The sequence below is a fragment of the Melanerpes formicivorus genome, unplaced genomic scaffold (genome assembly GCF_026170545.1).
Source record: "Melanerpes formicivorus ecotype bairdi unplaced genomic scaffold, bMelFor1.0.p_v2 SCAF_22, whole genome shotgun sequence".
In the NCBI taxonomy this organism is placed as follows: domain Eukaryota; kingdom Metazoa; phylum Chordata; class Aves; order Piciformes; family Picidae; genus Melanerpes; species Melanerpes formicivorus.
The window spans coordinates 7,916,826-7,944,554 of record NW_027142374.1 but is presented as its reverse complement, the minus strand read 5'-3'; the positions used below and the strand labels follow the sequence as shown (position 1 = coordinate 7,944,554).

General features: G+C 41.2%; 1 protein-coding gene across 1 annotated transcript in view; it reads right to left on the bottom strand.

Moving 5' to 3' along the window:
- The window catches only part of COL4A6 (collagen type IV alpha 6 chain), a 130,146-nt gene that overhangs the window by 23,145 nt on the left and 79,272 nt on the right, over positions 1-27,729 (bottom strand). The window contains exons 4-21 of the mRNA XM_068152046.1: positions 21,119-21,253; positions 20,158-20,202; positions 14,728-14,844; positions 12,358-12,426; positions 11,334-11,369; positions 10,839-10,901; positions 10,196-10,231; positions 10,012-10,053; positions 9,102-9,194; positions 8,609-8,662; positions 7,144-7,203; positions 6,354-6,398; positions 5,120-5,173; positions 4,024-4,093; positions 3,187-3,297; positions 2,270-2,419; positions 675-779; positions 329-489 (exon numbers count right to left, since the gene is read on the bottom strand). Coding sequence (XP_068008147.1) covers positions 329-489; positions 675-779; positions 2,270-2,419; positions 3,187-3,297; positions 4,024-4,093; positions 5,120-5,173; positions 6,354-6,398; positions 7,144-7,203; positions 8,609-8,662; positions 9,102-9,194; positions 10,012-10,053; positions 10,196-10,231; positions 10,839-10,901; positions 11,334-11,369; positions 12,358-12,426; positions 14,728-14,844; positions 20,158-20,202; positions 21,119-21,253 — 1,446 coding nt within the window. The remainder of the gene's footprint in view (positions 1-328; positions 490-674; positions 780-2,269; positions 2,420-3,186; positions 3,298-4,023; positions 4,094-5,119; positions 5,174-6,353; positions 6,399-7,143; positions 7,204-8,608; positions 8,663-9,101; positions 9,195-10,011; positions 10,054-10,195; positions 10,232-10,838; positions 10,902-11,333; positions 11,370-12,357; positions 12,427-14,727; positions 14,845-20,157; positions 20,203-21,118; positions 21,254-27,729) is intronic.

Sequence of the window (27,729 nt, the reverse complement as noted above, 5' to 3'; positions counted from 1 at the left end):
AGCACTCTGGGTCTAATCCATGTGTGCCTACAGTCGAGAAGCCCTGGATAGAATAATTGTTACTGGTTTCCTCTTGGCTGCTAAACATGCAATTCATAACTAAAGAACCATTTCTTCTTCCATTTTTTGTGGTGGATAATTTCTGTACTTTCAGCAGGTTTTTTTCCCCAGTTTCTGGACTGCCTTTTTTTTTAGAAATCCAAACAAGTAGGAAAAATGATGCAAAAAAAATCTGTTCTGCTTTCACTACAATCAACACCAGCAATTGCACATGGGTACATTTTCTCTTTAAATTCACAACAACCAATATAAACTCCTCCTGCCTTACCGGAGGGCCTCGCAGTCCTGGGGCACCCACAGTGCCTGGGTCTCCACCAATGCCCTTAATGCCAGGCACACCGGGACTTCCTGAGGGACCTGGTGGACCTGAGATGCCTTTTAGACCAGCTCTTGTAACTCCTCCATCACAAGCACAGTCACCTGCCTCTCCTGAAAAACATAGTCAACACTCTCACTCAGTTGAATTTGGATAAAGATCTTTTTCCATTGCAACAGATCCAAAATTCAACCTCTTGTGATTTGTTATGAAGACCCTTTCACCTCATCCTTTAGGATATTAACCATGTGTAAATATCCTTCTGAGGCCCAAGGAAAAGTTGGCTCTTATCAGTTACCTTTGTACCCCTTTGGACCCAAAACTCCTGGCAGCCCTCTTTGTCCAGGCTCCCCCGGGGCCCCAATCCTTCCATCCAGGATTGTATCTGGGCGGAATGATGGGCCTAGATGTGGAAAGAAGGCAAGCATAAGCCATAAGAAGGCTCCATTTCCAGATCATTAATTACTGACAATGTCAGTTATGCAATCAACAGATGTGGCATTGGATCAAACTGCAACTGTGGAAGTTACACAAGGAGGTGGAACTTGGTTGGTATCCTAAGCTGCAGTCTTTTGCCATATGTTTGCTTCTAGTTGACTAATGAACTAACTAAACTGTGAGCAGGTAGTAAAAAGAAGAGCACATGAATTAGTTCATGGCACGTGTGCCTCTACAACTCTGGGAGAAAGACTCATATGGATAGAAGTTGAAGGAAGAAATCAATGTATTGGTGGTTATGATGACTAGCTGTTGCTCTTTCTGTGGGCACAGAAGCTATCATACGTGAGTCGTGCCTCTGCTGCTGGCATAGTAGAGTCCTCCTCTGGGCTATCTGCCTTCTGCAGAGCTCCTGAACTTCTTGTTAAGTGGCAGCAGCTCAGGAAAGAGACTAAATGGCAAAAAAAGGTTAAGGGGACTCTTGCTGCCCCTCATTTTGTAACTGCAGGATTACTTTCTCCATCTCTTTATATGCTGAATAGAATGAAACATGAGCTGACAGAAACAGCAGCGGGAAGTGATCTAACATAATCTAAAACTACTGTGTCTGAAAACCCTTCCCCTCAGTGACAACAGTAAGATGGAGTGCTGACCAGCACCCATCTGATGTTCCATGGAAACAAACTGCAACCGTCAGCTAAAACCAGTTACAAGAGCTTTACAGGCTCTGCAGAAAAGTGAGACAGATTTGACTAGCAAACAGTTATTGATAAGAGAGCACTTATTGCTTCTCCACAGAAATCATTTCATCAGACCACGCTCATTGGCTCCATCACTGGAGTGTGCCCTGTTTTGAAAGGGTGGCTCTCAAAAATAAAACAGACTGTTTGAACTCAGTCTATGGTAGAATGGTAAAACACAAAGTTTGTGTAAAATCAACCCTTTTAATGTAATTTCTGAGGAAAACAGAATGATGCATAATGAACCCAATCAGGGGATGCATACAAATGAACATCTAAAAATAAAATCACATTTCCTTAAGTCTGAAAACAGGCATCCTATCTGACTCTTGATACCCAAAATACCTTCTAACAAGACTAGACATTTACCCCAGGCCATAGTCTATTCTTTGCCTAAGCCAGTAGGAGGCTAGTCCAGAACTTGCAAGTCTTCCATGTCATAAATTGTGTCCACAAAACCCTGTGCTTCAGGCTCTCAGGCTACCACTCTAACAATAATCAGCTCTGTGTTCTTACTTCAGACAGGTGGCTGCTGATATATATATATATATAGGGCTGTGAGTTATGACCACAGTGAAGCATCAACAAAAGATTTAAGATTTACAGATGAATAATCCTCACTAGCAAATAAATAAGTATATAAATACTATATACTATATAAATACTATATACTATATAAATACTATATAAAAATACATGTTGTAAATATACATACGTGGTGGACCAGGCAATCCTGGTGCTCCTGGCAGACCTGGTAAACCCCCTCTGCCAGGAGTGCCTGGTAATCCAATCGTTGCTCTTCCTGGTTCCCCTACTTCACCCTTCACACCTGGAATACCTGGAGACCCTCCAGGGCCCATTCCATCTAGAGAACAATAACACAGAGGACAGCTCTTCAGCAGCGTGTGCACATTTGTAATGCTGTGAAAATTACTGTTGTGCCCTGAACCGCAACCATGTTAGCAAAGAGCAATTTACAAAGGGAAACTTACTGATCAGAGGCAACAACTAGCTCCCATCTAGCCAGCCAAAAACCTTCACTGGGCTGCATTTAAATCCCACTGGTTAGTTAAGACAATTAACTATGTAAGACTGTGTATTATTTATTTCTGATTTCCTTTGAGTGAGGTAAGTCTTGTCAGCAGTGCCTGGTCGCTGGATCACTGCAGCCAAGGACTTGAAGGATGACATTCAAGTGAAACAAACTTTCAAGTGAGGTCTTTGATGGGATAAAGGGGTTGCACCTATAGTAGGTTTATCTAGCCAGTCTCTTAGCTCTCTATTGCGAATATGAAAAGACATTTAAAAGAAAAAATCGGTATCAAAATCATTTGCTATTATTTAAAATGTAGAAAAGGTTCTGCTTTCTGTGTACACTGCTACACCCGAAGACTTACCTGGGCTGTAATTATTGTGGGACTAATTCTGCTCCCATTCAAGTCATCATACTTAGTTTCCCTGTGTGTCATCCCTGCCTCCTGTGTCTCGTACAGCATTCTGCAAATCAGCCAGCTGAGGGAGCAGGGACAGGCTTGCTCCAATACCTTCACCATCTCCAGGCCACCACCGAGGGAGTTCTCAGAAACAGGCATAGAAAACAGCCTGTTAAAGCCCTGCTAGTAGCTGCTTTACCTCTCTCCAGGCCTGGAAATCCTGGAGCTCCTGGAAGGCCTGGTAAACCACTGATCCCTTCATCTCCTGGAGGACCAGGTATTCCTGGGTTTCCAGGGTCACCTGGGGCACCTATTAGACAAATACAGACAAACAAGGAAGAAAATCTCATGGGAGTTTCGGCTGAAAGACTGTTCAGTCAACTACCCCTGTAGCCACTGATCTCGTGGAGAGCAAAGGATGCAAAGCCATTAGCAGTAAGATAGTTAGTCAAAGTTAACAGTAATGGAGAAATTCCTCCTGACCTGTTAGAGGTAGTTCCAAACTTGACTGCATGTGAAGGAAGAAGAATAGGAGAAATTACACAATTTATCTCCTTATACAGCTTTGGAGACTGTTCCCATTCAGCTCTTGTTCAGCTGTGCTGCAACTGAGCTCATTTTCTCAACAATATTCTTACCACACTGAATGACAAATAATATCAGAATGACACTCAGAGTCCCATTTTAGAGTAACACAAGGAAGCCATTTTTCCTTAGTAGGTGAAAAACAGACACACCGGTAGACACACAGCACTTCCCCATGCTCACATGCAGCCAGCCTTCCAGGCACTAAATTTCATCCTGCCTTAAAACAAATTCTGCAATGTGAGTACGAAAGGTTTATTGTAAACTCTGAAGTAATAAACATGGGATCAGATGTATTTGTATGCCAACTACATGGAAATCAAAGGAAAAATAAGAAGGGATGGGTTAGACTCAATGCATAATTTGGAAAAGTGGTATAACAGAGTAAGAAGGAAAGCTGGATCAGAAAAACTGCTTTAGAGGAGTTCCAAAGCAAAAAAACCCCACGTACCTGAAATGACTACACCTTCCCTGTCAACAACAATAGGAGGGCCTGGGGGACCAATGTCACCTGATTCCCCCTGTAGAAGAAAACAATTCATGCCATCTTCAGACGGGTGATGGAAGGGAAATCTGGGTAGCAATGTCTGTAGTTATTCATTAATCATCACTCCTCATCTTGCTGAAGAATCAACTTCGTTGTTCTGCTATTTACAATCATCTGCTGTCCTGACCTACCTACTTCCCATCTGAGGAAACTAGTGGCTGCTTCATACAAAGTGTTTGCTCTCCTCTGAAGCTATCCTGTTGCATGGACATGCAAGTTATGATGAACTGCAGTATCATTCCTTCCTCTCAGTCTAACACAGTATCAAATCCTCTTTGAAATTGCAAGTGCAAGATCTGACTGTTTGGACTGTTATCCAAACTGCCACCATATTTATAACAAAAACACCATGCAATGAGCCAAGGCAGTGAACACTTTGTGGCTTCTTCCAGCAATACTCTGCACATAAACCTGTACTACTCCTTTTATATGCTCTGCACAAGAAAGCCCTCCAGTACTTGCATTTCATGTCTGCCAACCATATACTAGTCTTGGTGGCTGGTAAGTTTTTTTTCACAGCAAACTGTATCCAACTGCTTTCCTCTGTTTCCAGATGTCTGATTGTCCAAGTGGTGAGTCACTCATGAAATGTCTACTATGTGTTGCCTATCTCCCGTACAAGCCACTCTTTTCAGGCTTGTCAGTACTTGCAGATCTGTGATCTAAGATAGCCTTGGAAATGATCCTAAAATCCACTTACTTCCATCTATCTAATCTTGCCTCATTTGCCCAGGTAATATGGACTTGGCATAAGGCTAACAGAGACCAGAGAGACTAAACCTAAAATTGTAATTCATGAAGTTACATGAATGAATACAATATAGGTGTTAAAATATCCAAGTATTCATAGTTCAGCAAACATTCATTTTTATCCTTAACAACAAAGTAAATGAGGAGCTGAAACATGGTAGTAAAGATTTGACTGGGGTAACAATAATAATTTATTCATGCAAACATCTTTTAAAAAGCAGTGCTTTAGTATTTTCAAGTGAGAAGTTACCTTCATGCCTTCAACTCCATCCAGCCCTGGATAGCCTGCAATACCTGGATGACCCTGTGAAGTCACACAGAGGAACACTGTTACACAGTCAGGCAGTAAGACTGTGGCATTGTTTGTTAGCTGAGGCATTTGCAGTGCCTGGACTTGAATCACAAACCTAATTTATTGTCCCACCAAAGAAATAAAGAAAGGGAAAACTGATGGCACCCGTTTCTCAGCACTCGCAAAATATCACAGCTCCTTTAGGTGTCCTTGCGCTGTGAAGACAGTGAGAACTTGTGAGCATGCTTGAGGGTGTCCAAACCAAGAGAACACCTTGGAGTTCTCACAGAACCATAGAAATGTTTGTAGAGTAAGGAGTCTAGAACATTGTCTTCCCTGTCCTTCACACTTTCCCCTCCACTCTGTCCCACCCCAACAAAATATTGGCACCACAACAATTGAAGTGACACCTGGGAGACCCAGCTCTCCATTTCATCGTAGCATTCTCAGGGACACCAAATTTCCCCTTTTGGGTGCGTGACTTGAAATCTACACAAAAGTGATCTACTGTTCTCCGCTGGGTAACTTACTCAGCCTGGCCCAGGGTGGATTACAAATTCCTCTGCTGCCGCAGAATAATGGGATATTCCAAGAGCTCTGGAGCAGGGAACCTTAACTTTTAACCTTGCCTGTGATTCTGAAGTCTTGGACAGCTGTAGGCTCCAACATAGCCCATATACTGTATTGGTGAGAAATCTGCCATAAAGGATCTGGTTTGAATAGTACAATTTTAACACACAGATATGAATTAGATGATATTGGAGATACCACCACCTTCAGTATATCTTGAAAAAGACATACGTGAAAGAAACTACACTAGCAACTGAACTCCAGACTGCAAAATTTCCACTGCTGCATCTGCAAGTGCAAGTACTTAGACATGTTTTCAGCCACTTGATCACCTGGCCATTTTCTCTCCCAAGACTGGAAAAAGGAGACAGCTGATTGTTCCAGGAGGGAATGTACAGTTTCAAATCTGTGGAGGTGGTTCTCTAAGTACGTAAGGCTACATAGACAGTTTAAAAGATCTGGAGTTTCACACAAGCTTTCTAGTTTGCTCTCACTAGTTTAGTAAGGCAGGTGCATTCATCCATCAGGGAACTTGAAGTCACTAGATAAGAGTCAGTAGGTCTTAAGCAGCTAGCTGGATTCTGTAATTTTAAGTAGAGTAAAAAAATAACAGAAATGTTACCTTTCTTCCTGGAATCCCATCAGACCCATCCAGTCCCAAAATACCCTAGAACAGAAAAAAAAAAAAAAAAAACAAAAACCACATTAACTTTCAGAGGCTCCATCTCAGTCTGGTCATCTTATAACAGACTGCAAATATCTCAGCACCAAATAATGAAAAGTTTGCAATTATGAACAATTCAATCTAGAGTTTCTGTCAATTTACAATTTATTCTGCACACACAGGACAGAATGCCTTGGTCTTCTTATTGTATAGAAGCACATCTCTACAGGATAATGGTGGTTTGAAGAATCCATGGTTGGCATGTGACTGAGCACGCTGAGAACTCCCACATTTGCTGACTAGTTAGACCAACATCTATTGCCAGCTTGCCCTCTTCTTCCCCAGATATCTGTGTTCTCTGATGGATGGTTCTGGCACTGGTTAAGACCTCCCTAAAGCCTCTGTAAGGCCTCTTTTTTATCTTCATTTGGACCTCCTGCATGCTTCCTTTTCTGTGAAGCTTTCAAAAATACTGGAAAAAGACAGGCCCTGCAGTATCAAGACCTCCACTAAATACTTCCATCTGATTTTCTTGAACTGCTTGTCTGAACACATCTTTCATATAACTTTTGACCTGAGACTTTAGTGAGGTAGGAACTCTCTTGTTCTTGTATGGTGCTGGCTACTATGGGACTCAGACCTATGCCTGAGACTCCTACATGCTTTGGGAATGCTTCTGTTGATGAAATGGCCACTTCCTGTGGCCTGTTTGAGAAAAGGCATGTAAGGACTTTGTAAAGTTACCTACCCTGCCACCTGGTAAACCAGGAACACCTTTTTCTCCTTTTTCTCCAACACCTCCAAAGCCCTGAGGAAAAACATCAACATTAAATTCGTGATCTGCCTGGAACTGTATTGCTCAGCCCTAAGACAAAATGACAAAATGTTAGTAGAAAGAGTACAACAGAGAGACAAGGGCAACTGACTGCTTCAACTGGGACAGAAAGAAAACCTGTATCAACCAGACTTGGGAGTACCTGCAGTACATTACCTTCTTCATTCTCCATAAATTCCATCCATTCAAACCATGGCACATCCTTCACTAGCAGATACCAGTAACCCCATGCTATAACCAGCAAAGTCCACTGCTGCCTTGTACTGTATTCTACACTTAGAAATTATTTCAAACCTCATTTCTTAGTAGCGGCAGCTCGAGGGAGCTGCTTTTCATTCTAAAGCCTAAGCATTACACAAAACTTGCATTTTCATGCTCAGCATTTGGAAATGTTTGGTGGTTTTCCCAGACAGTAAGAGGTATTAAATCCAGAGACAGAACACCAGGATTTAATTTCAGCCATTGTTACAGTAGTTAAGCGATTTTCAGCCTTCAATCCTGGAATATCTTCCTGTGGCTAAGTTCACATGTGCGTTCAACCCCACCAGCTTCGCTGGGCCTCTTGTGATGCATAAAGCTAAACACGCACATAATGGAACGTGTCCAGAAAGGCTAATACAAACTCTGTTTCATATACAGGTTCTTCTTGCATGTTTTTCTACCCAGAACATCTGTACATTGAAGAAACTGGTAAACAATTTATCTTAGTAGTCAGAAGTTCCACAAAATATTTATTCCCTAAACTTACCAAAATAACCTGTGTTTACACAGGTTACAAACTGGGGAACAGCTCTCTGGAATACAGGGAAAAATTGGTGTGCTTGATTCAGAGAAGATGCTCCACACTCCTGAGTTTAGGAGCACTCATGTTAAAGAGCCCATCTTAAAACTGGATATTTGAGGTCTTTTCCAACCTTTTTGATTCTATGATTCTATACAGGGACAGACAGAAAAATCTGTGTGTGCTTTACGACTTTAAAGTAAAAGAGCATGTTTAGATACAACTAAAGGAAATAAACCGAGATTTTAAGAAAATGATGGCTAGCTCTCAGTGGGACAGCAAGAAACACTGCCATCAAGTGGCCATGTAAAGGCTCTGTCTCCTTGCTGATCCCTGCAAGGTGCAGATTACAGGTACTGAAATGATGACTGCTTTATAACACCTATAGCAAGACAGCATTCTCCTCTTTATATCTCCAGCACAAAAACTAAAGAGGTTACAGTTACACTCTTCAAAACCTCCTGTGGATATTTTTATCATATTTGCAAAGTACTCTGGTGCCTAGAAACTCCCATAATAGCCTCATGAGCTCTTCAGAGGGTGTTGAACCATCTAATCCACATTAGACACCTATTAAGAACTCTTCTCTGTCCTCACCGGAATGCCAGGCAATCCCATGTCTCCAGGTAATCCTTGAGGGCCTGGCTCACCCTGACAAGGGGAAAAAGTAAACACAATAAATCACTGTGCCCATGAAAGTAAGACTGTCCCCAATCCACCCATCACGTTCCTGACTCCTAAAGTAAGGCTTTAGATTTATTTTTTGTAAATGGATTACAGTTTTTTGCTTCACATGACATGACTTCAGAGGTCCAGCAGAAACAAACTACAGTTCATTTATTTTTAGGATTAATGATGAAAATCTTTAAATAGCTTTTAGATTTCTACTTCTGATAGGTGTGCATTCTCTAGTGGTCTACAATGCTCTTAGCTGAGAATACTTTCATTCAATATCCATCTGGTAAATTAAATTAGTACAGAAAAGTATTTTGATCTGAAAATGAAGCAGTCCCCATTGTCCTGTAATTTCATTCAGCCTTGAATGAAGGAGCATGGGGAAGGGGAGTGTTTATAAACTGAATTTACAGACCTTTTCTCCTTGCTTTCCTTTAGGAAATCCCATGAATTCCAGTATTCCAGTGGATGGTGGTGGACCTGGAGGGCCAGGCAGCCCTACATCACCCTGTTGGCAAAAGAGGAAGCTATTTACAATTTTTTCCTATGAAAGTGTCTAGTAAAAAGCCACACAGGTAATATCTGTGTGCCTAAATGCTGCTACAGGAGTTTGGTCATGGAAGTCAGAAGATCAGACTGAAAATTAAGACGAAAGAAATGCATTAAATGAGTTTCAGAAGGGTTGTGGATATAAAAAAACTGGCAAGAAAAAAAAAAAGGCTCAGCTTTTGAATCAACAGGAAAACAGACCAGAAAAAAATTGTGGAAAAATACAAAAGAAAAGAAGAAAAGAAACAATTAGAAAGGTAGAATGCTGAGAACTGATTTTAAAAGCAGCAGAATCAAGTCCCAGGTTGAGACCTTTGAGAAGCCCCATTATGCCAGTGTAAATTCCTACAGGCTGCACGGCACCCATTTAGGATTGTGAGACAGTAAATCACACATCAGTTGGGCCAAAGAATATTACAAATGCCAAAAAGAACGAAGTCAGAATAACTCAATGCAAGACACGAAGGTCCAAAGAAACTGAAAGACAGAGATTCAAAAGATGGCTAAAGGAACTCGTATCTTGATAACCGTGAAACTACAGTGCTGAACTGAGATTTTGCCCTTCTCCCTCTTCATCCAGAAAAGCTCCCATCCTTTTCTCATGTACCAACAGATAAGGAACCAGCAAGAATATGTAGTGTTTGCACTGCCAAGCAGTCCAAGAAAAGAAAAAGAAGAAAAGGCTAGAATCTAGTCACTTTCTAGAGAATCAAGCTATGACAGAACACTGAAGTATTATTTCATGCCCTTTCTAGAAAAGAGCAGCTTTCACCTACCTTTTCTCCTTTCTCTCCTTGAAAGCCTAATCCCATGTTACCCTAAAAAAAAAAAAAACAATCACCCAACAATAAGGAATGAGTAACAAAACAAGAGCAACAACAGCATCATGTCATCACTACCATCAGCACTCTTAAAAATGACAAGTAGGTGTAGAAAGAAGCAGGAATAGCAGGTACTTACTTTTGGACCTGGTGGTCCAGGGGGACCCACTGGACCCTAAGTGGGAAAAAGATTAAGATTTTATTTCTTTAGACTTAATTAGGATGCACACAATTGGAGCAATGCTGGGATCTGCAGTAGTATCTGAATTTTCACCTCTTTCCTCCAAAAAAAAACTGAGACATGACCTTCATGTCATCTCACCTGTAATAGCACAGTCCTTCAGTACTGTCGTTAACTAAGAGAAAGCTCCAATTTAAAAGCAACACACATGTATTTAATTTTTACCTCTGACCAGTGGAAACTCTCTTGTAGTACCCTGAAAGCTCTTTAGCACATTTTATGATGACAAAGGCTCCAAACATGCAGAGGTCAGCATATTCCCCCTACTCCCTAGATGAGGAAGAGCTCAGAACTGTATAATTTTGTGTTTGTAGGCAGCACTCTGTGGCTTTGCTGGAGACCTCATTCATGATTGCTACTCTGAAAGCTGCTCCAGAGATGAGCCTTCCATGTGATTAGAATAAACTAAGTATTCTATGCCTGAAGTCAGCTGTGCTCAGCCCTTGTAGATGCACACACACTTTTGCTCATTGTCATCACCCAAATACGGACAACATTTTGAATGGTACTATCAACAAGTGCATCAGTTGAGGTCTCGTACCTGCAAGCCTGGCAGTCCTATAGGGCCTGCAGAACCTTTTGGACCTGGAAAACCTTTTGGACCCTATAACAAGAACATAAGAAAAACATAGAACATGTAGGACTTGCCTCATCAAATCCCAAGCAGAAACAAAATCAGACTCAGGACCCATTAAGTAATATCCCCTCATTAAGTATGCCAAATTAAATAATTTAACAATCCATTTTATGTTACTAGATGTATTCTGAGAACCAAATTTACAGAGTTCAGTGGAAGAAGGGAGTTTGATTTGAAAAAGAAAAACCCCAGCAAAAACATAACAGCAAAAATCTGACCTCCCCTATCCTAATGTGGATCCACTCACACCACAACAAAGCTGTAACTGCTCATGCCACTGGTATCACACATGAAAATACATTGCCTGCTAATTGGAAAAGGGCTCTTGAGACCCAACAGAAGAAAAACTGCCCACTTAATAGTTTTTAAAATCATTATTCCCCAAATTAAATAACTTACAGAAATCCCATCCAATCCAGGAAGACCATTTTCTCCCTAAAAATTATAAATGCATGAGTAAAAGATACAGTTACTGCAACAAACTCTAACGAGCATTAAGTTTTGTTTAAATAGAAATATTTGCTGTTAATGCTATATTAAGTGTAAATGGGAAAATATTCTGACAGCTTTGCTTCCATCTTTAAATTGGGTAATGGAGAGATTCCAAAACTCCAGAGAAACTACAAGCATTTTATTAGCAGGTAACAAGAGAAACTGAAGTGACAAAAACTAAAAAGTTTGTATATCTACAGTTTGCATTTTCTGTACAGGAAATAAACTTACATGCTTGATACAGATGTTTCAGTGTGAGGTCTTTAATAAATAGAGTAAAATCCTGACTTCACGGCAGCAAAGGATGGATTACTATGAGTGGGATATGATATTCATATATTTACACCAAGAATATGACTGATCACTTACTAGTACCTCCCTGTTCCAAAAACATTGGGAGGCAGCTGGGATCTCACAGTATAAATTTGAACATGCACGTGCGGCTTTCCTCAGCTGTTATTTCAACAGATCTGGCACGCGCGAAGATGTTAGTCACAGGAAAGTTCCAAGCGTAGGTGAAGGACCCCTCCTGGGCTACATCTGCATCTAAAAACCCATATGCTACCTCATATAAGCCAGGACAAACTTACAAAAAATTCCTCACATCCACTGTTTGACACCACAGATGAATGGTGCTAGACCTCCAGAGACAAGTGAGGAATCAGCAACAACACTGAACCGTAACAGGCTGAGCAATGTGCCAGCATCCCAATATGGGATGAACAAGATCTCTGCAAAGACCAAGCAATTCCAAGTTCTGTGAGTAGTCTGCATTCTTATTAATGGAGTTATTATAAGGCCTTTTTCACATGCCCAGGGCACCCACATCTATCATCATGAGCAAAATAACCTGCAGCATGAGACCTACAAGCTGTAGGACATTGGAGTGGTTCTTGTACTGCTTTTTCTCCTATGTGATGACAAATCTTACCTTCATTCCTTTAAGACTGCCTTGAGCAAAAACAGGTTCTCCTTTAAGGCCTTTTGGACCAGGACGACCCTGATTAAAAAAAACACAACAAAACAAATCTAGAAAAAATACTGATGTAGTTTTGAAAGAACTTACATTCAGTGTAACAAACCAGGCAAACTCCTGGCACCAGTAAACTGCAAAAGCACCACTGCAGCTTTGTGAAAGAAGCTGTGGCATTATGAGAACTTAAGGTTCTGCAAACATTTCCTCTGGTATTTTCCTGTTTATATTAGATTTCCCTTTCATTTTAGGCTCTGACAACTTTTAAGATCCTATTTGAGTCTGTCTGACATGGTGTAACCCTCCAGTTCATACATGTATCAGTGTCATCCAGAGAGACCTTGACAAGCTTGAGAGCTGGGCTTATGCAAACCTCATGAAGTTCAAAAAGGTCAAGTGTAAGGTCCTGACCTGTGTTGGGGCAACACCAAACATGGATTCAGGCTGGGTGATGTGTGGATCACAGCATGGTCAGCAGATTGAAGGAGTTCTGCCCCTCCGCTCCACTCTAGTGAGATCCCACCTTTCATTGCTGCATGCAGCTCTGGTACCCTCAGTGTAAAAATCACATGGGTCTGTTTGAGTGGGTCCAGAGCAGGTACATGAGGATGACCAGGGAGCTGGAGCACCTCTCCCATGAGGACAGGCTTAAGACAGTTTGGACTGTTCAGCCTGGAGAAAAGAAGGCTTCGGTGAGACCTTCGAGCAGCCTTCCAGTACTTAAAGGGGGCCTACAGGAAAGCTGGAGAAGGACTCCTCATCAGAGAGTGCAATGACAGGACAAGGGGTAATGCTTTTGAACTGGAAGAGAGTAGATTTAGCTAAGATACTAGGAAGAAATTTTTACTGTGAGAGCGGTGAAGCACTGGAGGAGGCTGCCCACAGGAGTTGTGCATGTCCCCTCCCTAAAAATGTGCAAGGCCAGGTTGGATGGGGTTTTGAGCAACCTGGTCTTGTGGAAAGTGTCCCTGCCCATGGCAGGGGGGTTGGAACTAGATGATCTTTTAGGTCCCTTCCAACTTCGATCATTCAATGATTCTATCTCTTGTTTAACACTGTAAATCACTGAATTTGATTTAGAATCAACAAAGAGAAAAATACTGGTGGACTGCACAAATCTTCTGGAAAAGTTGCCATTATAATTCTATATTTACTCAATCTATTTCAATCTTGCTCATTCCATTGCCAACTTATTTTGAGAGAGGTTGGCTTATCCAAGCAGCTTTCCTTGCTAAAACTGTAATCCTACAAGCATTACAAAACAGAAATTCAAGCAGCAGGTATGAGTAAATCAGTTGCTTTGGAAAGCAGTACTTTTAATATGATCTTATTGCCCCAGGATTTTTCAACCTCACCAATTTCAAGACTGGGTGACATGTAAAGATGTCTTAGCACAGTTTGGAAGTGCTGAAGTCAGTGGCATTATTTATATCCATCAGCTGCATTTCCTTCCTCTTCTTCATGTATATATGCAAAGGAGTTCCATTACACAGACAGTTAGATGACCTTACATCTAAGTTCAGGCTTTGAATGTGAACAAATATACAAATATTTGTCAAATATTTTTTTGCTTACACTTCAGAAATAAACTTATAAAAGACTAATTTCCCAAAGCAGCTACAAGTGGAGTTCTTGTAACTAATCCTACCCACTTAAAACAGAATCTAGAGCATGATCCAGCTACCCTCACTTCCTCTACAGCTGATGAAGGAAAATGAGGAGTTTCCCCAAAGACAATTCATCCTGAAAGGCAGAGGGGGAGAAGTACTCTTGCAAGTACCATTTTCTGTGAGAGGGGAGTCCAGAAGAACATAATGACAACTGCAAATGGTGCAATGAAGGCTAGATAAAATTTCAACCTAGCAGGAATGTGTTTTCAAAAGTAAAACACATACCCTGTGAAGAAAATTTTATTGACACTCGGTAAGACTGAAGCTTCTGGCTGTCTTAGGACCTGAAGGAAGGCATCCAATATTTGATGCACAGACTTGAACATGATAGCATCCTTTCCTGAGCCAGCATCCCCTAACTTGGAGAACGCCACATAGAAGGTATTTGACACTATGTGGTTCTTAAAAACTTGATCATGGCTTGCTCTGAGTTATCTTGAATACTGCCAGTGACAATGGTATAACTTGGTGTGGGAGCATACTGGATCTTCATTTTATCCTCAAAGTGGAATTTCAGTGAGAAAATTACACTGTGCTCTAATAATGGTAATGAACTTAAAGTTCTTACTAAGTACTTGAGAGTTACATTCCAACAGTGACATGAACAACAAATCTTGGATTAGTGATTACAAAACATCATATTCAAACTGGGACGTACAGGGAGCCCAGGTAGGCCAGGAAACCCATCGGATCCAGAAACGCCAGGGCTCCCAATGGTACCATTGCAGCCATCAAGGCCAGGAAGACCTCTAGGTCCAGACTGTCCAGGGTGACCCTGCACAAAGGGAAAAAAGAGAGAAAGATGACAGGATGCATTATTCTATTAGTCATACTGGTCCCCAGAAAACTGATATCTCCCAAATGGCAACACAAACCAAAAGAAACATACAACTCCCACTCAAGTTCAGCAGACGGCAACAGAACCAGCTTCTTCAGCCAGCATTGTCTATCCTCCCCAAAGCTGAAATCCTGGAACACTGGCTGCATTTATTTAATTACCATTTTGTCCAAGGGATAATTTTCTGAAGTACATAACTTGTGCATGAGTTAGTCCCACAGGGCAATACTCATTCCACAGCATGTAAGACAGTGTAAAACAGCACACAAGGGTGCACCTGACACCAGGAGTGGAAGTTGCTTGTGCAAAAACAAGGGTGAAGGCAGACTCAACAATACTGAGCATTTAGAACTCAAATCTGCTTCAAGTTTCAGAGATTTCTCTTCCTCTCATGTGTGAATTCTTTCTTTTAATAGTTCAACAGATGTTACTGCTCTTTTCTAGCTATATTAAATTTAAAATCTTAGCTAAGGCAACTGGGATAAAGACCTAACTAAACTAAAAACATTTAAAAGAAAGTATTTGTAATGGACAATTATTAATCAAGCAGGGTAGAATATAATTGTACCTAATTCTAATTTCACACCTCTTTTGCCCTAGTATAGCTCTATTAACATGACTAGAGATTACCCAGCATGGTACTTGTGCAAAGGAGATCAAAGTTTGAGACTTTAATTACTTTTTCTTCAGTGTCATATGATTTGGTGTAGGCAAAACACTGAGTGGCAGAACTATCAGTCCCACTAGAGGTTCCAATCTTTTTTTCCATAGAAATTAGTCCTGTGACACTCAAAGACAGTGTCTTGTGGCAAGAAGAAAAATTAAACTTATAAGATAGTATCAGTAACTGACAGTTCTCTCCCCCTCCTCTGGTACACCCTGATCTTGACTCATCCAAAAGTATATTTGTTTGATCCCAAAGATTCATCCTTAAGATACGGCGTTAAACGAGTTATGACTCACACTACGAAAGTAAAAAAATAAACATGGATAAAATGGAGATAAAGCAGAACATTAACAATCCTTCATGCCTGACACTTAAAACAAAACACATTTGTGCTGCTGAAGGTCTTCCAAATCCAAGACACTAACGTATGCTCTGTCCAAACTCAATGAGAACTTTACAGTAATGTAAAGCCTTTTATCCAAGGATCTTAAAATGCTTTGCAAAAATGTGGGAATGCTATAATCTTCATTTTATGGGTGAGAAGCTGGGGGCATACAGTAGCAGAGTGACTTTCCCAAGGATGCAGAGCAACTTAGGCCATAATCACAGAAATACTCAAGCTGATCACTAGTCCCTGCTACTGCAAGAAGGGCCATTGCACACTCCTGCTTACTCACACCCACCTCTTCCCTGTGCTGGCATAAGCACTGGCAGAATAGACAAGTCAGAGCAGGAAACCAGCACAGCAGAGAAATAACTGTTCTTTTTCTTAATGGGGTTAATTTTCAGCTAGATGAGTTCCTTTGGTGCAGTTCATTTAGCAACTACATTGCAATTTGTGCCATCAAAATGAAGAGAAAGGGCGAGAGCCCAGATGTGTTCTCTGCCAGTCACTAAGGTGCAAACTGAATGAATATAAAGTGTGTCTCCACTACAGGGTCAAGGCAGCTCATCCAGACAACAATAAATCTGAGATTAAACAAGGCCTCAGGACATGGAATGAAGTCATCAGGCACCACTGCGTACATAGTACCAGTTGCCTGGATGATTAAAGTTTGTTTGTCAAAACACTCGTATGTGGTGTGCAAGCAGGGGCTTGCCAGGCCCCAGTAAAATGAAAGGAGAAGGCTGAAGCACCAATTTATTGCCATTTATGTCCATCTCTTAGAAATTACTTCATTTGGTTCTCAAAGCTGGAGCAAATCAGTGGCAACCCACTCTCGTCCATTCACGTGAGATGTCATAGACAAGAGCACCAAGTCTCTGCTGTGCAGTGACTACAGCAGGAGGTTACAGTCAGCTCTTTCACTTCTTTTACAGCATCCACAAAATCGGAAGCTATGTGCGACGAGTGCACATGTATCTGGTTACAACATAACGTGACCAGCTGCAGGGTTTAGTGAAGCTGAACAGCCAACATCTGCCCCTCAAAGCCAGACAGTGGGGAGCCAAGCTGCTAAGCCATTAGTGATAGCCAAGAGCCAGCCCATGGCAGGCAGCTGACTGGTGGCCTCGTGTCTTGAGAAACACTTTGGGTGAGATATCCTAACTCTTGGACCAACACAGCCTGTAAGTGGCCCAGTGGGTTTTGGTATCCTCTTCCTACATGAGAAGGGCTCACAAAGAGAGGACATCAAGTATGTTGACCACATACACATAAATGATTTCCTATGTGTATTAAATAAATCTATGGGTCTATCACTTAATCCCAAGACATCCATGTCTGTGATTCTGAGCCAAAGCATGACACAGATTGACACATGCACAAACATACTGTCACTTTTCCTTTAGGAAAAAGGATTTCCTGCTTTCTAGCTTATCTGCTACCACAGTTCACAACGTTTTGTTTTAGGAGCCTTATCTGAGGCTACACCGAGCACCTATAACTGACCTCCTTGAGAGTTATAAAGTTCTGTCTTCAATGAACCTTTCCCCAGGGATTTAAAATACTGATTAAAATTTCTAATTTCTGTTTTGGCAGATGTGCCGATTCAGCACAAGCACCTCAGCTGACTAAGGCAGAAGACTTTTACATGCTTTACTTACACATGGCAGGGTGACTAGTTTACAGATCTGAGTTAAAACAGAGGCTGAAGAGATCACTTGTGCTCTCTGTTGTCACAAAAGGAGACATTCCCTGTGAGACAGATAAGGAAACTTGAACTGTTCATCTAGACCCGCGCTTTGCTTTATCTGACTCTTGCTTTTACACTAGTGCTGTGATCCTGAGGGGCCACTTTTCCAAACCAAACAGCACAAAGGTGATCCCAGCAGGAGAGCTCAACAAATAGTTAGAAACAAGGAAACAAAGGCAATTGAATAAACTAATGGAATAAGCATGTTTATGGATGCTATGGCAAAGTGGCCTTTTTGCAGCCATTACCAAGTGCTTGTGTTTCCTCTAGGAAGGTCACAAAATAAAGTACTTTGCCTCTCTGTGTAGCTCGAGCTTTCATGGAACAGACAAAGGCTCACTTCTCATAGAAATATCTCCTCCTAGAAATTCTTGAACAGGTCATAAAGAGCTATATACATCTCTTGGCTCCAGTTCCAGCCTTTGCCAGCGGTGTCCATGAATCTTATCCTATAGGGAAAACCAAACTTCCCAAGTAGAGCCAAGGATATGAGGGTTCTTCTACAGCGTGACACAAAAGGTTAGTAATAAACACATGTAGCTGCTGTATTTACTAGGTTTAAGGGATTAGTCAGGCCAGCTGCAACAACACGAATTATTTGCCACCAGCATTCCCCAAGGGATCTCTATGCAACACCACTTCCCTTAAGGTCAGTAGTGGGATACCCCTTGAATCACAGCCTTGTAGTCCTTTGGCCATGACTAAAATACACCTGCCCATGCTAACATATTTGCCTACTACAAGGAAGCTCTCTTCAAACTTAGCTGTTAATTCTTGTGCAGAGACAGCACTACGTTTTTACTCCTCTTACAGGTATTGGCACACACATGCTCTCTCTCCTTTGCTCTGCCTATTATACATGTGTCTAAAGTGCATATGTTCATATACATTTCACAACAAACCTAAGCTACTCCCTTATCCTGAAATTCAACTGGCAAAAGCATAAATATTTTCTCAAGCACTGATGGTTGCTATTTTCACCACAGAATGGAAGTATTTAGAATGTAACCAGTATGAGCTAGTTTCCCTTCTTCCCTTTGTATCCTGCGGTTGTGGCACAGAAGACCCACAGGGGTGAGCACTTTGCTATTCAGGAACAGCAAAATCTGCCTTTTTCCCATTTGCCCACCTGCAGAATAGTGTAAAGCAGACAGAGTAGATTTGTAAATGCTGGAGGGTTTGAATCCTTTCATCTACCACCCCTACTCTCTCCTTGGAATGCCTGTTGCTGCCAGCTACCTGGCAATGGCTGTATCTCTGCCTCCCCTCATTGCTGGGAATCCCCTTTCTTCAGAGCCTCATCTGAAAAAAACCTCTGAGAACAGCATGTTCCCACAGTGTGTTCAATTAAATTAAGTATTATGGGAACAGCTTGTTCTCTTCAGAGCTACAAAGTTGGCTGGTGAGAAAAAAAAATAGCAGCAAGGGAGTAGAGCAGGAGAGAAAACAGGCAAGGATGAGCAGAGGGGAAGAGAAGGACAAGGGCCAGGAAGGAACTGGAATCAAGTAAGCTCATGTACAGGGCCAACTGTGCATTTTCAGCCAATCTATCCAAACAATTTAGTTTTTGATAGGAAGTAAGAAAACACAGCTCAACTTTTGGAGCTCTTGGACAGCTGAGGAAGTAAGGAAGATGAGAAAAAGCATGAGTATAGCCTGAAGGCACAAGGATACAGACAATGGAAAAATGCCATGAAGAAAATAAAAAGAATTGTAATACCAGGATAAAGCAGGATGAGCTAAATATTGTAGAATCAGCAAGGAAGTTTGGGGCAACTTCTAAAACTTGCCCAGGTAAAACTTTCCTGAAGTAAAGTGTCTGTAAGACGTCTTTGCAAAAATCACTGGCAAATACCAAAGCAAAAGAAAGCTGGTCAAGACACTGTGGAAACACCTGTCACTAGAATGGCCACTCCAAAGTAAAAGGGAACAATATGCTCTCTGCATCCATGATGAGTAAGATGAGAACTAAGAGGTTTAAACCACAGAATCCAAGACTGAAAATAGGCATTAGCAAAGGTTTCCAGACAGACGACTTAAGTCTTCGTCATTACAAGGTTTTAAGTGTTGGTTAGAAAACATACTAAAAATGGCTTGAAGCACAGCTGATCAGGCTGTTTGACTAAGGTCCCTTTAAATTCTGTAAATCTATGATTTTATGATAGAGTGCTTTCTAGAGATGGTGCTGAGAACATGGTGCTGAAAGAAGAGCTTATCAGTGATGCAGTGGATCACTATGTAACTCAGGCTCACTTCCTAATACATAGCAGCTTCTCAGCATAATAGGATCCTAACCTCTTACAAAAGAGCATGAGATCACTAGGTTGACTAAGCCCTGCCACTTTCCTCCAAAGAGAACTAAACACTTGCAAGGTACCCTCATTGTGCTTATGTACTTTTGGTTGAGACTAACATTCTGGTGATTTATGTTTACGTATGCAAGCTTACCGGGATCCCATTGATGCCTTGAAATCCTGGAACTCCCATTGGGCCCTGAAGAAAAAGAGTACACATTATATTTCATTTCATTTCATCAATCTGTTTATTTCAGTTACCTGTGAAATACATTTCACTCCAGCATTCTCAGTCTTGGACTTCAGCTTTCAAAACCAAATGGAGAAAACTATCTCATGCAGATTCTCTGTGACTACAGGGGTCAGTGAAGATAGGAACTGAGCATCTGAGCTTGACTGGATGCCAAATGAGTGTTTCAGGAATGTTTTAATCAGGCAATTTAAAGTAAAACTATAATCTCCTACTGCACATCTGGGGAAAACAAGATGCCAGGAAAATAAACAATAAGCTTAACTCTCAGCATCACACTTGACCTTCCCAAAGTTTCAACAGGACTTACAGGTTTTTCTCTCTATACTTGGATAGCCCTAGCCAGAGATAAGCAGACCACTGTACTCACTTCAGACCACCCCTGGCTGAACTGGAATCACTTGGTTCTACTGATGTACTCTGGGTAGTAGCAAAACAGACTGTGTAAGCAGAATATCAGTGTAAACTGCTCTTGCTCTGGAAAAGCAAAGTATATTGCTTCCACAAGGAATAAAGAGAGACTCTTACTGCATACCCGCTAATTGTAATGGATAGAAAGCTCCAGGTCTCTCTGAACACGCTGTGATTAATGCCCATCTATCCCTGGGTATGTGAAGGGAAAGACTACTTGCAACAGCAGTACTCATATAGTTATGGTTCATCTACCAGCATAGCTACAGTGTTCAGCAGCTTTAGGAATTCCATTCTTACTCAAAAATAAAAGTGGGGGATTCTCTGAAGATACTAATGAAATGCTGTGTTCTTAGTCTTTGGGCAGATAGCCCAAGATTATCTTTATTCCTTCAAAAATACATGCAACTCTGCAGACTTACTGCAGGGACAAAGAAGTCATAGTTGAGCCTACCTTTTCACCTTTCTGTCCAGCTGGTCCAGGGGGGCCCACCGCTCCTCTCTCACCTTTTGCTCCCGGCAAACCCTCTGGGCCAGTAAATCCAGGTGAGCCTATTGGTCCTTGAAGCCCAATTGGTCCTGGTCGACCCTAATATACAACAAAAACCAAGTCAGTGCACCATGTTCACAAAGCCCTTTGCAATTACTCTACCCAACTCAATCTTTAATGCCATTAGATACCTCTCAGGGTGGACAGGACATCCTAAAACCTATGAAGAAAACGGTGTTTTGAGATCTAACTGCTTGTGATTTCCACGCTGCAAAGCGCAAAAAGATTGTATTTTAGAGCAAGCACTACTAAAAGATAAGACAAGATGCAAAATGTGCTAGGGCACATGCAGTCTGAAATCACATTTCAGATTATTCAAGACTAGTGCAATGGTTGGCTCAAAAATGGGATCTGATCCCAGTATACTCTCCTGGTTATCTTCTAGTCAGGCTGTGGATTTTGAATTCTGGAGCACATAAAGGAGGGTGCAATGACTGAGCATTGCCCGAAGATGGCAGCCTTTTCTACAACTGCAGGGATTCATATGGGACTGATGAACTTGCATTGTTCCATCACAAGGATGGGAGAGTACAACTCTGGTATTTGTTTCTGAAAACCATGTTCTTGGCAGCTGAACACTTAACACAGAGATTTGTAATAATATTTTTGTACTTTTCATTTGGTTCACTTTGAGAGAACCTGAAAGAGATCAATAAAGTCTCGAAGTATCAGTAGAAAATAGCAGGTTAGGGCTATGCTTTCTACTGGTAAAACAGCGATTACATGAAGTTACCCATGCAAGGAATCAAGCCTTACATTAAAAGGGATAGAGTGGAGGAGGAAGTTACATCCCTGTCCTTTCAGTTCTCTACACTCACATTCATGGTAGTGTGCTTCCCTTCTATTTCCCTGACTCCTTACAACAGCAGAAGGAATGCAACTCCCTGCTGCAAGTGTTTTAGTAATCTCAGCTGGAGACGCACAAAGTCCTGACTCTGGGTCCTGGCAGGTAAAAGACTTAACAGCTAACTGAAAAAAATTATTTTCCATGTCAATAATCAAGCAAAATAAGACAAACTACAAATGATTTTCAAATTTCTTTTTATTTCAGGATCATTTTTAGTATCTGTTTAAGCTAAACCATTTTGTCCCATATTCCACGTTTCTTCACTATTGGAGCAGTTTTCTCTTGAAGTGCAGCAACTCTCCCGTGTCACACTCTGTTGTGATTGTTTCATCCTGGCCTTTTAACTGAGGTCAAGTGCATGGGTTCTATTCCATACCTTTTTCTGTCTAGACACTGTCCATAGTGTGCCTTTCCAGAGGCACAGACTCCTATCTGAGAAGGCTTTTCTGTCGATTGTTTTTTGCTTTCTTCACTCTGGACTATATTTATCAATGGAATCCGTTATATTGGGAGCCATATGATCACAAAATTAATCCCAAGATCTTCAGTGGTCCTTGGCAACTGTATACAACAAGGAAAACTTAAAGAAAATCACATGCTTTGCTCTTACTTTCAGTCTCAGCTTTAACTTTTTGACTTACCTTAATTGCAAGTTATTCAGAGTCTTTCAGGGAACATTTCACTTAAAAGACATGGGCTGTGGACTGTTTACCTCAAGGCAACACAGCAGTGGAGAAACAAACGCTAAAAATGGGCATGTTACTGTTATAACCAGCCACCACCCACAAAAGGGACAACTTCCAAGAGTACACCAAGGTTTCTAGAGAAAAGAGCCTGTGAATTCCCCACTTGTTTGAATTGCTAACACTTCTGTATTCAACCGGTTTGATTGCCTGGTTAATGACAGCGTTTCCAACGGCTGGAACTGATTAGAATTAACATTTTAACAGGCTTTTGTTTTGCTCTACTGCAGGCCACTTTGAGAAATATATCTAGATGAAACAGCAAAGAGTAGTAACTACACATTCTATTGTGTTCAGTTCTGCAGCTCTCTCTCAGCAGAATTAAACCTATTCTCTGTGATTTAAGGGCCCATAGGTGAAAAGCTCTCTTTTGCCTTAGTGCCCTACAAGAAAGATTTTAACTGCACTTGAAGATTTTGTCCAGTGCCTGAGAGTGTCACTAAACCATAAAGACACAGTAAAGTGCTTCTAATCTCTTTGATAATGTGATTATGCCACGATAATCAGGCTCTCAAGAATTCCTACTGCTTCTTTTGAAGTCTGTGTGGATGGAAATCATGTTTTCTATGCTGAAACAAAGGACTTGCCTCCACTACTAAAAAAGGAACATTTTTCGTCATTCTGTGGCACTCCCATGAACTGTCCCAAGACAAAAGCATTATAAAAAGCAGGCCCTGTGGTGTGCAGGATAAAAGCACAATGAAGACTCAGGTTTTACTACAAGGTAAACTCACAGGGTTCAACCCTGGGCGGAACTACTTTTTGACCTCAATGAGTTTCCCTTGTGGTAAAAAGTTAAGTGCCTAATCTTTACTGTGTTTGGGCATCAGAATTACTCATACTTATCCAGAGAACACAAAGAATAAAACATTTCTTAGCAGTGAGGACAAGTGTAAACATAAAAAGTGGATTACATCACACGGAAACTACAGCGAATCAAGAGAACTCTCATTTCTGATCTTTATTGTTTGATATATGAAGCCCAGTAGCCTGGAGAAAAGCCATCAGCAAGTAACAGAAGTGGTAGCGTTTTGGTTTGCTGGCTGCATCACAACTGCTCTTATAAAGAGGAAAAATATACAATGCTAGTAACACCAAGCTAGGACAGTTTATGACCTTAATGTGATCTGTGATTATTTTCTCAAATGTCCCCCAGAATATCATGTATTTGAAAACCATGACCTGCATTCTCATAGATATTTGTGCACCAGAAGCAGCACTAAATGAGAAGCCTGTCTCTCTGTAATGAATACAATGCTGGTAAAAAAAAAAGCCATGGCATTCTATTGGCAATTTCAGGATTTTGATGAAGTTTATGCCACAAGTTCAATATGAGTCATATTCATCTCTGTTATGTGCTTAGCCATTGTAAACCATTAAAAACACAGAGATGTCTCAAACATTCAGGTTCCCAATCTCAACATTTGGTAACCCAGATTTAAAAATGGCTGGAATTTCTTCTGAATCACCATGCTGCAGAAGGTGGTAAATCAAAACGGCTTAAAAATGTAATTTGATGGCAGTCTTTCGAGAAGGGAAGAGTTCTGCAATATGTGTCTTCTTCCCTTTACCCTTTTAACTCATCTGCATCCCAGCACGTTGTGAGGAAAGATCTGTATGGTGAGTAATGACGGGCCCTCTTTACTGCTACACAAGCACATCACAGTTTCTCTGTTGTCCCTGCCCCTTTTGCCAACTCTAATACCCCACAGAAATTTTCGCCCACTGAAGCAGAGCTGCTGCACATAGCACTGCAAATTCCAAACATTCTTTTTTCCCATTTTCTCTGTGAGCTTGGAGAATCAAGTGTAAATCTGTTTGATTTGTTGCTGCGCAAAGGAACACACATGGCAGTGGTATGGAACCACTGGACAGACATCTTATTTCAGGGGAAAAGAAAATACAAGTGCTCATTTATTTAGGGGGCAGTTCTGCTAGCCTCACTCACTACCAAAACTAGCTCAGTGAATTAATCACCAAAAAAAGGGACTGGAACTCACAAGGAAGATACATTTAGCAGGCCTGGTAACTAAGCAGAGCACCACTGATCAGGCAGGGCAGAACCAATCCCTGCTTCAGTTAGTGGATTCATAGACTGACATATTTCAAGTAGCAAAATATTACTACTATTTTTCTAAGCAAAATCGAGTGTCCAGTGTATGAGAAGAGCTAAATTTAAAGGTGGTCATGTTTTCTCTAATCAACATAGTTATACATTTATAAGAATTCAGTGACTACATTTTGAAGAGGGCTCTTAGTCACACTCTATTCTTTCAAACCTTCTGCCCCTAAATAATGTTTCAACAACACAAAAATTTGCTAGTGACAATGATTTACTTTACAAGAAAACATTTGTAGCCTGAAGCATCTTACATTCAGTCGATCACATTAAGGCAAACCAAAGAGCCAACCATTAAATCATTACAGCCTTAAAAATGTACATTCTCGTACAGTGCACACACCAAGCAGGACCTAGCCTGAAGCATTGATGGAAGATCTCTTTACCCAATTGCGAGCCTATACATGGCACTGATCCTCTGAGATAACATTTTCCATGGACAAATGGCATTCCCATTTTAATCATGGCTATTCTCTGACAAGAGATGCCAGGTGACAAAAGGCAATGCAAGATTCACACCAAACTTGGATAAAGTGTCTATAACTGACTTAAGAGTGCAAGGCAATAGTGTCCATTAGTGAGCAGTATGACCTTGTGATAACCACTTCTACCTTCTACCTCCATTTTCGCCCTTCTCCTCTTAGGTCTGCCCTGCCTTCACTGCAAGATTCCTGCAGCAGTGATTATCTCTTGCCAGACAGACAGTGCCTAGCACTAGAGAGTTCTGGTCTCTACTGGGGCCCCACAGTTCTACTGCAATAATAATAATTACTGATGAAAAACCCTTCACTATTTTCCTAAATTACAGGTCAGGTATCCAGTGCCCTGCTCACATTCCAGAGCAAGCAATTATTTTCCCTACTGAAAAATGCTTTGTGCTTTTAAAGAAAATGATTTCTCAGTTTTTCTTCTAAAAACTTAAGAGAAAATCTTGTTCAAAACGGCTTCTTTCTTTCTGCCACAGAATTAACTATGCCTCCCCACAGCTTTCTGGTTGCACAGCATGAGACGCATGCACCAAATTGTCTATACATATGAAATAACAGACCAGAAAAAACATCCCGTGAAACAACCCTACTTCATGCAGCACCTTCTCAAAAACTTCATAGGCTTTCTTCTTGTTGTTCTCAAGTTTTAAAAAAAGGATATTGGGAGGGGAAATTTTATTTCTTTTTTTGTAAGAGAAAAGACATGACTTGCACATGTACCATGTGAAATTAGTTAACATCACAATTAATTTTAGAAGCCTGCTCTTTACATGAAGCAGCGCTTGGCATGCTCCCACTGCAGACTGTCAAGGCTGTGCTGGTCACCTCAGGAGCAATTATTTAATGTAGTAATTAGCACCTACAGATTGTTTCTTGTAATATTTTCTAATTTTAGTTCATGTGATACACTCCGTTTAAAAAAAACCAAAACTTCTGTTATTTCCACTAAGCCTAACCAGACATAACTGAAAGTAGAAAGGCTAAGTGGTAAAAAATTGTGACCATATGTATCTCCATGGTTTTACACTGTATTAAAAAAACCAAATACACTCTGCTTTAAAAAAAATAATAACATTTGATTCCATAAACCATTTGCTCCCTGAGCTCTATACTTCAGCAAAGTCCCCTGGACTTGGCAGTGGTGAGGTCACACCTCAAATCCTGGGCTCAGTTTTGTGCCACTCACTCCAAGAAGGACATTGAGGTGCTGGAGTGTGCCCAGAGAAGGGCAACAAAGCTGGTGAAAGGTCTGGAGAACAGGTCTGGTAAGGAGCAGCTGAGGGACTTATGGTTGTTGAGCCTGGAGAAAAGGAGGCTGAGAGGAGACCTCCTGGCTTTTTACAGCTCCATGAAAGGAGGCTGGAACCAGGTGGGGGTCAGTCTCTTCTCCCAAGGAACAAGTGATAGGACAAGAAGAAATGGCCTCAAGTCGCACCAGGGGAGGTTTAGGCTGGACATGAGGAACAATTTCTTTCCCTTGAGGACTGTCAAGGCCTGGCCCAGGCTACCCAGGGAGGTGATGGAGTCCCCATCCCTGGAGGGGTTTCAAAGCCATGGAGATGCAGTGCTGAAGCCCATGGTTTGGTGGTGACCTGGCAGTACTGTGTTAATGGTTGGACTTGACGATCTTCAAGCTCTCTTCCACCCAAACCCATTCTGTGAAAAGGACAGAAGGAAGGAAAGGAAGGCAGGAAAGGAAGGCAGGCAGGAAGGCAGGCAGGCAGGAAGGAAAGCAGGAAGGCAGGCTGGAAGGAAGGATTGATGCAATGGAAAGTTTACCACATTATAACTATTGAACTGCAACTGTTTTTGTTAAAAAACAACAAAGCAAACAGACACACAACCCCCCCCCCCCCCCAGTCTATTTTTAAATTGGATATTTAAATCTCTGAAAAGTTTGCGCCTTTGAATGCTCATTTTCCAGTTAAAAACTTTCACAGAACATCCTGATCCAATCAATTCCACATACTTGCTATTCCTATTTATAGCACACAACGAGACCACATACTGCTGTCTTTTTGCCTATCATGGACAATGGCAGGAGTGACTCAGTGTTAAATTTCAGTCAGTATTCTTTTTTATACTTCATAAACTTTAAAGAAACTACTTTTTTGAAGAAATGTAAGGCAGTCCAAAAAGGATGACTCTAACTCAGACTGCTTTTTGCTTTGATGTACTGAAATGTCCAAGTGAGATAAGAAAGTAGGAGTGTGTGGAAAGGCTGCAAGCCCCAGAGAACACAGATAACATGAAAGTAAGTGAAAGTCACTCGTGGGCTGTAACATCTGTGAGAGATGTGCTGGCTAGAAGATAGCCTT